Source organism: Beta vulgaris, chromosome 2 (genome assembly GCF_026745355.1).
Source record: "Beta vulgaris subsp. vulgaris cultivar EL10 chromosome 2, EL10.2, whole genome shotgun sequence".
Classification (NCBI taxonomy): Eukaryota; Viridiplantae; Streptophyta; class Magnoliopsida; order Caryophyllales; family Amaranthaceae; genus Beta; species Beta vulgaris.
In genome coordinates this window covers 46617417-46634321 of record NC_079203.1, presented here as the reverse complement: position 1 = coordinate 46634321, position 16905 = coordinate 46617417, and the positions used below count along the sequence as shown (strand labels likewise).

General features: G+C 32.1%; 2 protein-coding genes across 2 annotated transcripts; both read right to left on the bottom strand.

Annotated features, from left to right (window-relative positions):
• Nucleotides 1–5359: 5359 nt before the first annotated feature.
• On the bottom strand, nucleotides 5360–8332 carry LOC104884743 (BURP domain protein RD22). The gene is made up of 3 exons (XM_057393022.1): nucleotides 8327–8332; nucleotides 7755–7869; nucleotides 5360–6264 (listed from the first exon to the last, which is right to left on the bottom strand). The coding sequence occupies exons 1-3, from the start codon at nucleotides 8330–8332 to the stop codon at nucleotides 5360–5362; spliced, it is 1026 nt and encodes a 341-aa protein (XP_057249005.1).
• Nucleotides 8333–11131: 2799 nt separating this feature from the next.
• LOC104884754 (BURP domain protein RD22) lies at nucleotides 11132–15837 on the bottom strand. Its single transcript, XM_048639173.2, has 3 exons — nucleotides 15681–15837; nucleotides 15291–15399; nucleotides 11132–12406 (listed from the first exon to the last, which is right to left on the bottom strand). The coding sequence occupies exons 1-3, from the start codon at nucleotides 15717–15719 to the stop codon at nucleotides 11331–11333; spliced, it is 1224 nt and encodes a 407-aa protein (XP_048495130.1). The 5' UTR covers nucleotides 15720–15837; the 3' UTR covers nucleotides 11132–11330.
• Nucleotides 15838–16905: the final 1068 nt, after the last annotated feature.

Genomic DNA, 16905 nt, shown 5'->3' with positions numbered 1-16905 from the left:
TGCTTTCTACTAACACTATTTATAGGAGTTGTTGGGGGTACATCCGTACATTCGCTAGGGTGAGACTTATTTTAATCATAAAACTACAACTTGAAGACTACGCTGTACTCTAGTTAAGTGAAGAGTTTGCCACCCCCGCCAAAAAAAAAGTAAAATGATATAACTACGATGAAGGGAACATTAATCGTACTTTATTAATAATATATAAAACTATTTTATTTTTATTATTATTATTATCATGAGGCCTAATATAGTGGACAAAACATCAGCGTGATTATCTAAAATCTTAAGCTCGTTTTTAACCCTCAAAAAATATCATATTCGATAAGAATTAAACCTATAACCTTTAAAAACTGAGGTAAGAGTCTTGCGACTGGACTAAATACTATTAGGTAGACATTGTGTTTGAGATTACTGTTAGTAATATTGATCAACGGGCCTCTACAAAAATACGAAGTCATTCAAGGATCTACCTATTGTTAATTGGCTTATGTGTAAGGCAATCTTTAAAATTTTAGGAGTCCTATTCTAAAAATGAAAATGAGACGCTTATATCATTAAAATTAATAGGTTGTACATACACAAGCAAATATTTTAAAATGTATTTTTTTTTGTCACGCAATAAAGAAAAAATAAGCAATTTTCATAAGAAAGTATGAGAATATAAAATTTTGAGGGCCTTTCAAGTTGGCGCTCAATACGGTTGGACTTTTTGCACACTCTTTAAAACGACCTTGCTCAGGTGGAATAATCTGCTTGATAATTCTATATACTTCAATGTCATCATTATTATGGATGCCACCCTAGCTTCTATATTCTAACCATCTAACTAACTAATCTACTTAGCATTTAGTGTGCCAATATTCCAATAATATTACAAGTAGTTATTATAAATATATTCATGTGGGACTTGAAGCGAATAGAAAGAAGTCGCTTCTCTTCCTCTAAAGACACTCTAGCCTTGTACTTCATATAGGGGCTTCTATTTACCATTTCTAATGATGATGTCCAAAGTCTTGTTTATGTTTAGGGAAATAGTGTTGATGACAATTTATTGGAGTTTTTAGACTCCAATTAAATAAGGATATGCCCATAATTTCACTAGTCGGAGAGTAAGTTGGTATCAATATACATTCAAGTTGGTATCAAATATAGTTAAATTGGTAATAATAATTTACAATGTTGATATCAACTTAACTCTATATAGTACCAAATTGTACTTTGGTATCAACTTATGAATTGGTACCAAAATCTATTTTGTTACCAACTTGACTGTATTCCATATTGGTACTAAACTAAATGCACATTGTGTAATTATCAGCGTAGCATTGTTGGAATTTAACTCTATTTGGTACCATATCACCAAAATACAATTAAGTTGATGTCAAATTACAATCTAATACCAAATTTATCGACTATATATTTCGATACCAAATAATAACTTGGTATCAACTTAAAAATTTGGTACCAATTATCAAACTTAGTACAAATTTAACTAATATATTTGATATCAAATAACTGTATTTTGATAACAACTTACAAGGTCAATGCATGAAATTCTCAGTGGGCCAAATAAACATTTAGACAAGCTTATATTTAGGTATTTAGCACTACCTCTATATTTATTTGTTCTTCCCATTTGCTTTTGGGAAAAACCCAATGAGCAAATGTAAATAAAAATGGACCATATGAAGGTACATGGGTAGTTGTTGTGAGGGAAAAAGTAAGAACAAAAAAAAATGATATATTTCCAAAAATAAAGTGGGAAAACAAAAAAATACAAGGTATTATTAATCTATATGTATACATGTGTACGTATATATAAGATAATGTCCCATTTATTGGTGGATTTTCTCTTTTTCTATAGTTTTAATGTATGAGGTCATTCAAAGGATGAGTGTTAGATGTTTATTGACAATTTGTTATGTGCTTCTGCAATATATAATAGTTATCAATTCCTATACTGTAGGTTTTGTTTGGGTAAGCATTTCAGGTGACTTAAATGATAAGGTGCTACAATTTTAAGTCACCTTATATGATTAGTGGTGTTTGGTGGCGGAACTTAAATAAAATTTAAGTCCAAAATTTGACTGAAATTGAGTTAGAGTAATATACAGCGTCTGAGATCAGGTGCAGAATTTTTTTTATTTTCTTTTTATCTTTTTAAGCCTAAAAAGATATTTCAGTTACAGTCATAAATAATTTTACCCAACATGTTATGCAATTAGCTAACTTATCAGCTTCAACACGTTAACAATTTCAGCCACCTTATCAATTTTAGCTTCAATTCAGCTAGTGTTGCCAAACATAGCCGTAGTCTCCACAGTTACTATACAAATTTATGATTGAGCGGCGTTTCCACCCTTATAAGATTCTTATATTGAGAAAACGATTCAAGAATGTCCCGAAGTGTCAACCTTTTGGATTTATAGTTTCTTCACATAAGTATTTAATTAAGTTTTGTTAGATTTGTTTATATTGTTACTGAATATCGATTATAATTATCGTATGACTTTGATGATTGAAATTAATGTTTTTGGATACTTCCTTAAAAAAAAAGAATATTTCATATTGGGGATGGTAGTTACGTCCTATTTTTCTAGTTAAGAATTTTTTTTAATGAGGCCTAAAGTTTAACGTTAAAAATGTTGTTGTGTCTTAAATGTGATCAATCTCTTCTATATAACAAATAAACCAATTTTAAAGAACATGAATTACTATTTAACGGAACTATAACTAATTAACATCCAGAACAAACTCTTTGTCTTGATTTTTTTTAATGTAATTTTCTAATTTAATCCCGATTGAAAAGTATACATTGTACTTACCTGAAAGGTTCGGTTCGGTCCACATACAAGCCCAAAGGAAGTTTCATACTAAAACTAATTGACAATAGTTGACTAGTTACTCTATCTTAGATTATGATATTTTCTCTCCCTTTTTCTTTAATATGAAACAATTCGCATATGCCCAATATATATATATATATATATATGGGGTTCAAGGAAAACCTACACGAACTGCGTTGAAGTAGCTAATTGCTTACATAAATTTCTAGAGATCGAAATTATGAAATAGAGTGTATATAAATACTTCCTTAAATTTGCTCGTTATACTAAATTAATAGTTTCATGTACGGGACAATAAAATTGTTAGCACAGCATGTGATCTACGAGATCGAGGAGAGACAAAACTCTTATCAATTCTCATAAGCTAAAATGGACTTGTTCGCGATTAACTACCATTAACATTATCAACTTGTCAGAAGCTATTTTAGCTTCTTGTTTATCTGTCGTCTAGTATATTCTTTAAGAATTTACCTTAGACTGAAGTCTTTCTTTATAATTTCTCGCCAGTATTATTTTATAAACCTCCTTGCTTGTTATAGTTTTTTTAATATTCATATGAGTCATGAAAGCAGTACAAAATACAAAGAAGATGAGGAGGATTCGAACCTGTGTGTGACCTATATATCGTTCACAACATGAAACCACTAGGCCAATACATCCCGCTTGTTATAGTTAGTGTTCAAGACTTTTGGTCAAAAAATACCTTAAATTGAATCTTATTGTGAGCTAAAATTGTCATATTTGTCTGTCAAATACTTTATCCGTTTCAAAATACTTGACACAGTTTGACTTTTTCACTATTCCAAACTCTCCTTTGACTGTGTTTTGTGAATTTTATGTAAGGCATAATATAGCCATGTGGAATTTTGTCAGACTTGTCTTGACATAATATTTTATAATATCAACTTTTTATAATTTTTACTTAAAGATAATTAGAGTTATTAATGGCTTAAAATATACATCAATAAGCGTGTCGAGAGAAATGTATCAACTGTCAAGTATTTTGAAACAGATGAAGCACTTACTAAATACTACTTCCTCCTAGCGTTTCTTTTAAGTTTACTCACTTCACTTTGGGGGAGAATCAAGGAGGAGGTACAAAAATATGATAGGTAAATTGAAAAGATGAGAGAGAAACTGAATAGTAAGATAGAGAAACTAAAAAGTGAGTTAGAATATAAAAAAGTGGATGAAACGAGTGGACAAAGATGAGAAAGTAGATGCGACATGTTACCAAGAATAGAAAAAGTACCAGTGTGTAAAAGAAACAGACCAAAAAAGAAAGAATATAGATTAAAAAGAAACGGAGGAAACATTATACATTTGTTATGAATATTTTTGTGAGCTAGTTCCATTCTTTAGTTTATTGTTATATAATACCTTAATATTGAAGCTTTTTGTGAGCTAGTAACTTAAACTATTTAATTAGAGATTCCAAAGTTATTCAATAGAGCGGCGCTCTCTCTCTCTCTTTCTTTCTCTAAAATTCTAGCCTCCCTTACCCTTTCTTCAACAATTTAGGGGTTGTCATGGATGATTTCATCCATGGTAAGCCCCTTTTCCCCTTTTATTTCCAGTTTTTAAATCCTTCTCTTATTTTGTTGAATAAATTAGTATGTCTTTATGAGATTTCTTCAAATCCTGTTATGGGGTTTTTAGTTTCTGTTGTGGAGTCTCCTTCACCCCTATGGGAGTTGTGAGTAGGGTTTCTTTATTTTAATTAGGTACGAGAAATTATTCTCAGTGGTTGAAGTTCGAGACTCAACATGGAGGTATTGCAATTGGAATCTAGAATGCGGTTAACATGGCTCGATCAAGAATGCTCTTCCAAAATTATGTCAGAATGATAAACTTCTTCATCAATAGCTGTTTGATTTAGCAAATACAAGGGGGATGCGCTGTATTGCACGATCTGATTCATTGTAGTTTCTTCAAAGCCGAATTTGATTTGACCTTGTTTAATTGTATCTTGTTTTTCTTTAATATCTATTGTAGATATCGTTTGGCTTTCAATTAATGAAATTTCTCTTTCAAAAAAAAAAACTTAAACTATTTAATTTGTAGTTGATTTTGTTTACATTTTTTTTCCCTTTTTCTAGTCATATATGGACAACAATTTTTTTTCAAATTAGTAAGATGAATTGCCTTAACGAATCGAAAACCCTTGTTCGAATTAACGGGCTAGACACTTTGAGAATAAGGAAGATCCCTATTCTCAAAGTGCTCATAATGGGAATTGAACCCCGGTTGAAGGCATAATGCCAAAAACTAAGCCAATATCGATATAAATCGATGGTTCAAAGAAAAGTATACAAAAGATCGACACATTATAATGTAAGAAACAAGTTTCCATAACAACTGGTTATTGAACCATACATTATATCTCGGTATGTGTTATACATATAGTTCAAAGAAAAGTATTCAAAAGATTGCAACACAAGAGTACAACTCTTTACTCTTTAGGACTTCAACCAACACCAAGAAAATAAAATCACTCCAAAAATATAAATCTATTTGGAAACCCACACAATGTGATCCTCAGGCAAAAAGTGGCAAATAGGAGCACTTCCAGGCTTTACATTGAGAACTTGGAATGCCAAATGTTTTGGGTTCCAAGCACTTGTATCTCTATGACAAATCGCCATTGTCTTAAACGTTGATCCACTTCCACTCATCAACGACACCATATACGCAGATGTGCCCTTACTCTTATGGCAATAGAACACAGCATACGCATATCTCTGTTTGTGGCACACTATGGCCTGATTATCATCGGCCACCTTTCCCATTGATGAAATCGTGTACTTTTGGACCTTATCATCGACATTTCTAGCATCCGTTGACATAGCTTTAACATTCTTTCCAAGGGTATTTTTCACGTAATCAATCAAGGACTCTAAAGAAGTTGTGCAATACTTTTCCTCCCCTTGAATCCCCTTCTCCTCGCACCCTTTAATTGTTTCTTCAATAACCTTAGCTTCCTCAGTATTTGGTTCAACCAAAAACTCCTTAAGAATCGCCGATAGTTTACTAGATGAAAAAGGTAAAGATTTCGCAACATCTCTTGGCAAAAATGTTGCTGCATTAGTAGTTTTAGTGAAGTGCAAACTCATTAAATGTCTAGGTTTCATGTCTTTCTCTAAGAAAAACAAAGAACGACCTGGATCATTATTTTGAGCTTGGCCTTTATGCGGGTATCTGTAGTCGAATGGATTAAATCCAGGATGTACATGTACATAAACTGGCTTCTGTTTTGTACCTGCATTAACTTCAACTCCTTTCATCATATTAACTCCTACCTTAGCTCCTCCTTTACCTTCTTTTGCAGTGTCTACCCCAACTCCGTTTAATGCATTGACGTCGACGTCGGTGTGCCCTCTTCCAGCCCTCCTAGAGTGTACTCCAACGCCTTGTACTGGGTTAACATGAACATGTGTGTGGCCTATTCCAGCTGCTTCTTGGGCTTCCCTAGCATTGGCATAGTCCACATAATCTTGCCCTATGTTTACAGGTGTGCTTTGGTCCAATGGCGGATCTTGACTTACTATTTAACAGGGGCCGAGTTGATAAAATTAAAGTTTTAGTGTAAAATTTTAAATGATGAATAAAAACACTAATACACATCAAAATATTATTAATATACAATTATTAATGACTACAAAGAACTTGTAGCTAATGTAATAAATCAAAACCTCAAAGGTGCAATTTTTAAGAAATTGTTTCAATTTATTTGTTTTTCCATTATGAAATATTCAAGAAATTGAGTAATTTTTAAAAAAAATTGAAGGTATAGTTTATCAGCAACTAAATAAATTACTCCAGTAACAAAAAATTAAATAAATTACTAAATTGCTTTAAGTCACAAAAAAAAAGAGATAAACTTATATTTTATGATTGTTAGGAATGAGATTGAGGAAATAAGAAGTAATATTATCGTTAAATAAATTAGAAAGTTTTTTAGAGAAGAATAATAAAAGATAGTAAATTAATCTAAATTAGGCAAATTGATATAAGCCAAAGATAAATGGGGAGAAGAAAAAAGGACTACAAAAGAAAGAAGGAAAAGAAAAAAAAAAGAAAAAAAGAGAAGCATTTAAAATGAAGAAAAACAAAAAAAGTCCAAATGTGTTGATGCAAGGTTTGAACTTGCAACCTCTAGGACTCAAACTTCCTTTTACACCTTGCTTTCAAAGCCATTGTGCCGCACTTTGTTTTATAACATATATTACAATCTACTTAATTTATCTTATACAGTTTTGGGGGCCAAGCCCCCACCCGCCCCAACAATAATCTGCCACTGCTTTGGTCTTCTATCCATTTAATAATTTATAATTGGAAAAAGGACAAGAAGGAATTCATACATATTAAAAATTAGAATTTTTCGACTTTAACCATCTTATAAAGTTTTTTTTTGACATCAGGAAAATACACATCAAATTAAAATAGAATTACATCCTAATGCTAAAAAACAACCAAAGAAACTAAACTAAGTTGGCCTCGCTCTTACACAACAACTACAAAAGCATCTTATAAAGTTGAGTTTTTTCAAATAACCATTTTATATAATACCTTTATTCAAGTAACCACTCTATATGATTATTATTTAGGTTATTCTATAGCATATATATATATATATATATATATAATATATATTATATAATAATATATAATAATATATATATATATATATAATATATTATATATTATATACGTATTTTTGCATTTTTTATATTTTACTTCTAATTTTTCATTATTTGTTCTATGTAATTGTCCTCAATTAAATTAACATTAAGTTTATCGTTAATTTTTTTTTTTCAACAGTATGATGTAATGTGCAATTGTGCATTAAGAATCAAGAAAGGCAAAGCAAAAAAAATTTCCAAGATATGTATACTATTAAAGAACTAATACCAGGCGTAGGCAATGAATTCATGACAGCCGGTGGCATGTCAACATCTGGCAACATTCTCTTCCAATAAATTTCAGGTGGTAGAGCTGCCTGACCAACAATTACAGCAATCTGACAAAGAAAGATAATTCTTTGTCACTCACATAGAAAGAAAAATTTAAGAGAAAATTTATAATACTATATATCTATCTTAATTTTCAAAATAAGTTTTAACTTCACATTAATATTAAAATAATCCCAACTTTTAAAAGACCGCCTAAAGTTAATTTGCATATTTATATGCAAAAGTGGGTACCCATATATAAAAAGGTGTGTTAAATATGGGCCTGGGCTGCACCCATCACAAGGAGAGAGAGTCCACTTCACAACACAAAGGAGGTTCCACCTTAAAACCATATAACCCCTTTGCATTATAAAGTGAACTCATCTCTCTTATTTAATCAATGTGGGACACGCACATGTGGTGTGCGCTATACATCATAGCTTCAACAAGGTGCAAGAACGAGTAAAAAAAATAGTAGTGTATTGAACTTACAAAAAGAAAGGTGAGGCTTGTTATAGTTTGAACCTCCATCTGAATATTATAACCTTTAAATTTTCCAAAAGAATAATGATGGTAGTAAATCAAATTAAGCTGTCTTTCAATAGATGAAGAGAATAGAAGTGAAGGATATTGTATTTATAATCCGAAAGTTAGTAAGATAATCAATTTTTTTGTGCATTGTTTACGCGTCATCGTGAGTTAATTTTAAGGTTACTAATAATAAATGAATGTGAAGAAAGAAAACATATAGAAGAAAGAAAACATATAGAAGCAAGAAAAGAGGAGAGCTAATACACATATGTGGTTTCTATATGCATGTCCAATGTAACTCTGACAACACATCACTCTTAAATGAATCAGAGGAAAAAAGTGAAATTTTTTGAGGGAACTATTTAGGGACATGGAAAAGGGAGTAAGGGACCTTTTAGGGGAAACTTTTGAGCATGGCCATTAATGATTAAGTAAAAATGTCACTAATTACTCTCTACCATCAACTTTCTCACTTATCCTCAAAAACTTTGTCATAAATAGTAACTAATTTCACCAAATTAGATACGTACACTTCACTAATTAGTATATGATCATCCTGATTTCTCATACTTCTTCTTTTATCTATACTTTTATTTTGCACCATTTGACATTTAACTATTATTGATCAATCAATTTTCATAATATTTTTTCACCGTTACACAAGAAAAAGCATAGTAAGGTCGTATATTATTCTATTGATCTAAATACATATATATTTTCAAAAACCAACTATTTATAACTTATAATTTTATGAATTTAGATATCATGATGGTCAAATAAGTGTGTTCGAGAATGTGAAAAGGTAAATAGTGCAACAAAAAGAATGTAGAGGAATATGGGTACTTATCGATCAAACCGAGTCGGAACTCTTACTAGTTCAGCTTGTGTTTGTTTAATTTTATGAAACTTGAGCCGATCTCGAAACTTGATGAACTGAGATGTGATCGTGTCGAGTTTGGACCGATCTGTTACTATTATATATAATCTTTAGTTTACTTGTCTTCTTTATATTTATTTTTTAAAAAATTTAATTTTTCAGTTTATTCTTTGACAATAAAACTAATAACTTTTTATTATATAATTTTTAGAATAAATATATTTACGTATACATTATTTCCATATATAAAAAGATAATTGAGCCTATTCATGATCTTTGGCATCAATGCATGGGTCATCCGTCGAAGAAAGTTCTAAAGTTACTTCCGCCTGTGAGTAACTTAATTAGGAAGAATAATAATGTGTGTGATGTTTTCCCTCGGGCAAAACAATCTAGAGATAGTTTTTCTATTAGCGAAAATAAAGCTAGTAATTTGTTTCATTTAGCTCATATTGACTTGTGGGGCCTTACAAGGTAGCCTCGTCTTGTGGTGCAAATTTAATTTGTTTTTGATAATAGTAGATGATTATTCTAGGGGCGTTTGGATTTATTTGATTAGCAATAAGACCGAAGTTGAATTTTATTTTCTCAATTTTATTGCTTTAATAAAACGTCAATGAAATAGAGACATAAAGGTGGTTCGAACTGATAATGGTACCGAGTTTAATCATCTTAGGGATTACTTTGTCAAAAATGGGATTATTTTTTAGTCATCTTGTGTTGGTACTCCTCAACAAAATGGGAAAGTGGAGAGAAAACATTAACATATTTTGAATGTGGCATGCGCTTTGAGATTTCAAGATAGATTACCTATTAAATTTTGGAGAGAGTGTGCTTTGACGGCATGTTATTTGATTACTTGTACTCCAAGTCCTCTGCTTGAAAACAAGACCCCGTACGAGATGTTGTTCGGTAAAATTCCGTCTTATGAGCCTGCTCGTGTGTTTGGATGTTTGTACTATGCACATAATCAAAGAAGTAAAGGAGATAAATTTGAGTCTCGGATTAGAAAATGGATCTTTGTTGGTTACCCGTTCGGAAAGAAGGGGTGGTAATTGTTTGATTTGGAGACATGTGAGTTTTTTGTGTCCCGTGATATTAAATTTCATGAGCGTATATTTTGTGTCCTGCACCACTAGCAGCGGGTGAGCGAGAACCACAATACTTAAGTGGGTCCAAGGAGGTTGAGAGGAGTGCTTCGGGTGAGGAAGAAGTGGGTCTTGGGAAGCGTGGGAGTATCCTTCGACAAAAGTTCGTGATTGTGTCACACATACTATTCGGATAAAGTTCCATTGTTGTCATCCGTGGAATCATTCTTCCCAGGTACTTTTTATCCTATAACCTATTTTGTTAATTATGATTGTTTTTCCTCGAAACATAGAAATTGATTGCTGCAGTAACACGGGCTCGAATTTCGAGAACTTTTCGAGAAGCAATGAGATATGAAGGGTGGCGAAATGCTATGGCATTCGAGATTAAGGCCTTATAAGATCAAGGTACGTGGACCTTGGAGAAGCTTCCGGAAGGGAAGAGAGCACTTGGGAGCAAGTGGGTTTATATTGAAAAGAAAGATGAGGAAGGAAAATTGCTAAGATTAAAAGCGAGACTAGTATGCGTTGGGAATCATCAAAAGGAAGGAATTGACTACAATGAGAATTTGCTCTAGTAGCAAAGATGTTTGCAACACTTGAGTATAATTTTGACCATGAATATCTTTAATTACGTATTAATAAAAATTATTAAAAAATATATATATTTTAAAACTACACATTGACATGAATTTAGCAAGATCTCACATGACCATGTTATTAATTATATACTAATAGAAATTTGTTGTCAAAGTTTGTAAAATTTAACTCTAAAAAAGCAAGTGAGTACATTCATTTTAAAGCGGATGAAGTATTTTTTTAACAAACTTTCCATATAATAACAATGATATATGACTATGATATATGTATTTCTTATAACAACTGATTATCAACCATACATTATAAACATGCATGTAAGATACTTATAGTACAGGCAAAATAAAAACAGAACAAACACAAGAGAGAACAACACAAGTATTAAGACTCCTTAAACCACACCAAGAACATAAAACTACTATCTCACACCATAATTCTAATTGGAAACCCATACGATGTGATCCTCAGGCAAGAAATGGCATATAGGAACATCTCCAGGCTTCACATTAAGAACTTGGAAAGCCAAGTGTTTTGGGTTCCAAGCACTTGTATCTTTGTGACAAACAGCCATTGCTTTACCCTTTGATCCATCTACACCCATCAAAGACACCATATATGCGGACGTAGCCTTGGCTTTGTGACAATAAAACACAGCGTACGCATACTTTTGCTTATGACATACCGCGATTTTATTGTCTTTGTCCACCTTTTGTACGTTTGTAATTGTGTACTTTTGGACCTTGTCGTCGATGTTTTTAGCCTCTGTAGACATGGCTTTAACATTCTTTCCTAGGGTGTTTTTTGCGTAATCAATCATAGATTCTAAAGAAGTTGCACAATGCTTTTGCTCGCCTTGGATGCCTTTAGCCTCACATTCTTTGATTGTTTCCTCAATCATCTTGGCTTCTTCGGAATTCGGCGTAATCGAAAACTCTTTCAAAATCGCCGAGATTTTATCAGAAGAAAAATCTAGCGATTTTGCAACCTCTCTTGGGAGAAAAGTGGCTGCATTTATGGTTGAAGTGAAGTGCAAGTTCATTGAGTTTCCAGTTTTCATGTCTTTTTCTAGAAAAAATAAAGCACGAGTTGGATCATCATTAAGTTGGGCCTCAGAAGCTGCATAATTGTACCCAAAAGGATTTGGGCCAGGATGTACTCCAACAAAAACAGGCTTCTTTTTGGGCCCTGCTCTAACTACAACTCCTCCTTTCCCAACACCTACATGGGCTCCTCCTTTTCCTGGTTTCCCAGTAGATACTCCTACTCCCCCTTTTGGGCCGACATGAACATCTGTGTGACCTCCTCCGGGCTTCCCTGTGTGTACTCCAACCCCACTTTTTGGGCCAACATTGACATTTGTGTGGCCTCCATTGGGCTTTCCTGTGTTTACATTGACCCCTTTGTGAGGCCCAACTTGTACATTGGTCCCTCCACCTCGCTTGGCTCCACCAGTTATGACATGGACCCCACCTTTTCCAACGTTTACTGATGTGCTTTTGTCTTCCATATATTCTGCATATTATAATATAAAATTGGAAAAAATTAATATGCAAAATAAATATTGCTTTTATTAAATTATATCAAAAGTCATACGAATATCAGATTTTACTAATTTTTTCTAATAAGTAATTAAAGATGTTAATCATACAAAACCTACATCGACAAACATGAAAAGTGAAAATAGGAAAAAAAAATTAGAACAGAGGGAGTAGTTTTGAAAGAAAAGGTTGGTTTATATTCCTCTAAAGAAAATTTTGTGAGTTTAATGGGTTTGTTAGAAAAATATAGGCTTGAATTTGTCTAATTTTATGTTAAAAATAGACCACTTATTTTAATAATTTGTGTTTATATTATCAAAATATCAATTTTGTTTATAAATTTTATTATTTAATAATTAAATATATTAATAGTCAAATTTTTGTAATGATAGATGTAACAATTGCAAATGTGGAACTATTTCAAGTTTCTTTTACAAGAAAGGTACAGGATAAGTTTAAGTGATTCTTCTCTCAATAAAATATCAAAATAAACTCAACTTGTAGCCCTAATCCATGCCAACAAAATAAGGTGAATTTTGTTATAACTACTCTATAATTGCTTCCTTGCACTTCAATACAGAGGAAGACCGAAGATGTATTCGGCCCATATAGAGAGCACTGCATCAACATATTTCTATTTCTCGTTTCTCTCTCCTCTACTAAAAACAAATTTGAACCCACTCAATTTTTAAGCAAGGCCCGCAGAAAACCCGGCCCACTAAATTACCTAGCAAACTCGTCCAAGCCCGAAATCCGCCGTTTTGAATTGGTCAGTTGACACTTGACAACTGTGGTTTTCAATTGAATTAATTTACACGGTATTTATTAATTCTCAATGATGTATTTGATTGAATCCTCTTTTAGAGCACTCCCAATGGTGACATAACTCATCACCAAAATCAGAAAATTTGGGTTGAACAAAAAAAACATGCATCCCATTGGTGATAGAAAACCTATCACCAAATGACATGTTTTGTCATCCATCACCATGTGAACAAATCCATCAGCAAATGAAATGTGTGAATGGAAGACAAAATCAGCCTAGTCACACACACCAGCCAGTGGCAAGCTGCCACGTGGCTGCTGCTGTGTTCTTTTTGGGAAATTTCGTGGAAATTTCCACGGAATTTCCCAGAAAATTTGTATTTCAAAAAAAAAAAAAAATATACCAAAATTCATATTTTTTTCCCCTCTATAAAATGATACCCATATTGATATATTTCAGAACAAAAAAAAAAAACACTTCTCCTCCTCACCTTTCTCTCTAAAAATATTTATACATCATTTTTCTCTATAATTTTTTACCTTCTCCTTCTCACCTAAAAAGAGGGAAAAAAATCATATTTTCTAATAAATTTTTATTTTACTAATAACCCAATAATGATAATTAATTTTGGTAATTAATTATTATAATTTTAAGTAATCATAAGATGATTCATATTTATTTTTAATATGTAAATTATATTATTTATTGAAGTAGGAAAGAGAAATAGGAGAGAAAAAGTTGAGGTGGGGTAGTGAAAAGTAGGAGAGATAAAGTGAAGTTTGATGGTTTTTTTGTTCATGAGTGGGGTGGAGGTGATACATTTGATCATGAAATGATCAAAACATGAGTAAGTAGGAAATTTTGGTGATCAAACCCATCACCATTGGGAGTGCTCTTAAGTGCCACTCACATGGTGGGATTCGTGTACCCCTATCCTTGATGTCATGAGATAAAATTCTCACCAGTTAAGTATTTTTCGTTCGCTAATATATTTTTTTTAAAACTTATGGATCTGTCGCAGCTTTAAAACAAGAAGTTTAAACTAAGGGTTATGTTATATACAGCTTTTAGAGTTGCATATAAGATATAAATGTACTTTTTAAAATACAAATAAGTTGTGAATTTATGAGTTTTTTTTGCATCAATCGATGTAATAAATGATCAATCAATGCAACTTATTTCCATTTTTAGCTTCTTATATACAACCCTTAGGGCTGCATATAGCTTTCTCCTTAAACTAATTAAACATGTTTTAAACCCTACTACGAGATTAGAATGCATAAAATACTCCTCCAAAGTATTTATCAATGAACATATAATGACAGGGGATCATCGAGATTGTGGTCTACAAAGGATGCCATATAGATTTTTAATAGGGGCAAAACGTAGGAAAAAATCATATTATTGATCCGAAAATATAAGTTACTAATAATTTCTTTATTTTTTTTACAGGAAGTTACTATTTAATTTCAATTAATCGAACATAAAAGTACTATACTCTATTATAAAGAAGTACTACACACTCCCTCTCTTCTTTAATTAATAATCTTCAGAGATTACTATTCAAGTGTTTTAAGTGTATACATGGTTGAAATATACTCCCTCCGTTTCATTTTAATCTACACACTTACACTTTTTACGCATGCTAATGTAAAACTTTGAGGACATATATCTTTAGTTTTGTATTTGTAAAAATTATAAAAAGTAAATATCAATAAAATACATACTAATACGTATCTAACAAGATCCCACATGACTATGTTTTTATTCACGTATAAATCACAAACGAGGGTCAAAGTGCAATTTGTGAATAGTGTAAAATGTCAAAGTGTGTAGATTAATATGAAACGGATGGAGTATAAATTTGTGAGGTTTTGTTCGATTCTTATCAATGATATTTTTATACTAATATTAATATTTTATGATTTTTAAATTTATTTTACTATAGAAGATAGTATTAATTTTCATGAGAATGCATAGAGAACACACAAAACACCAATAGGGAGATCTTTAGAAAACGGACGGCTATAAATCAAAATAAATAAGAAAATACAACTCTTTCCAGGAATATATAATGTTGAAGAACCAATACCAGGCTTAGGCAATGAAATCTTGACAGCTTTTGGCATGTCAGTATTTGGCAACATTTTCTTCCAATAAATTTCAGGTGGTAAAGCTGCCTGACAAACCACAAGAGCAACCTGAAAAACAAAAAGATATGTATAGAGAGATTAGATCACCTAGAAGGGAAAAAACTATTTTCTTAACTTACACCAATCTTCGTAAAATAATCCCAACTTTACATTAGTTCAAAATAATCTCAACTTTGACGCGTAACTTAGAAAGACCAAGCTAAAGTTGGCATTTACTACAAAATCCCCCCACTTGTTCATTTTATTTAAATCTAGATGTGGTTACCTATTTAAAGTCCCATAAATTATAAATTAAAATGGAGTTGAGAAAAATAGTGTATTAAACTTACAGAAAGAAAGGTGAGGATTGGTAGAATATGAAGCTCCATTTGAATATTACAGATACAGAATCTTAAAAGATTACAAAAGAGAAAAACTGAAAGAAATTATCTTGATATAGATGAAGAGAATAAAAGTGAAGGATCTTGTATTTATAATATGATAAAGTTAGTAAGAAATTTGTTATGGTCTAAAAACAGTGAAAAATATGCTTCCTATAAAAGTGACACATCATCGAGGAATTTAATGTTTTCTCAACTAAATAAGTCAGCTTGTAAGTTGCAATGAATGAATATGACGAAATCAAACGGATGGGAGCTAGAAAAAGAGGTGTGTGTGTGTAAGATACTGTACTTTAGAAAGGAAAATTAATTGGTGTGGCTAATTTACTGCATTAATTTGTGTAAATGGGGTGGCTTCTTTAGACTTTTAGATGAATTTGAAGTTGGAACAACCAACTAAGAACTAACTACTGAGATTTATTAGCAGATATGAAAGGAGGTTGAGATATTACATACTTGAGATGTCCATTTCATCTATTTATTCTCAGTTTCTTTTTTATCGTATTTGAAAATGAGCACTACATGCATTTTCAAAAAGGAAAATTTGACAAGAGTAGTCTCAAGTTTGTGAATATTCTTAGGTGTTTTTAGTAGCGTGATCTAGCCTGGGCACGAGCAACTTCAAGAAGATGGCGGTTTTTGAGTCTTTTCACGTCGTAATATAAAATCCGGAAACCCAAGTAGGTCTCAGCCTACATCACCAGGTGGTTCCGAGCCTACCCCAAGCTCATAAATAAGCTCTCAAAAGTTCTCTGATATTGCAAGCGTAATTATCCAACATATATCGCAACACCGAAATCTAGTTCAACTAGGAGAGACTCATAGAATGGCAGAGGCAAATAGAGATTTTGCACATTTTCGTTAATCCATGAACAAGCAGAAGCAGGAGATACTAGAGCATAGTTATGACGCCTTCTTTAGTAAGATTATATGAGCAAATGTCTGAACCAAAATATGTTATTGCTATGGGAGCCTGTACAGGATTATTAAATGTGCATTTTTAAGTTTTCGAGAGATGAGCGGAAGGGGATATTGAAGTATACTCGAAGAATTTCGAGCGGAATGCTGTTGGCATGTTCGAGCTAAGCAAGCAAGTAAACTACTTCTCTTCGTTGTGTAGCTCAGAAGGAAGGAATTCACTACGCGAGAGGGCAAGAGCTAAAGAAGAGGTCCC

Bases quoted from the DNA above. Each gene is read 5' to 3' on its own strand.
- LOC104884743 (XM_057393022.1), bottom strand. The intron at 6,265-7,754 runs GTTCTTTAATAG...ATGTTAACCCAG, and splicing joins ATTGCCTACGCCTGGTATTA to TACAAGGCGTTGGAGTACAC.
- LOC104884754 (XM_048639173.2), bottom strand. From the start codon at position 15,719: ATGGAGCTTCATATTCTACCAATCCTCACCTTTCTTTCT. The intron at 15,400-15,680 runs GTAAGTTTAATA...TTTGTTTTTCAG, and splicing joins CAATCCTCACCTTTCTTTCT to GTTGCTCTTGTGGTTTGTCA. The intron at 12,407-15,290 runs GTATTGGTTCTT...TATAATATGCAG, and splicing joins GATTTCATTGCCTAAGCCTG to AATATATGGAAGACAAAAGC.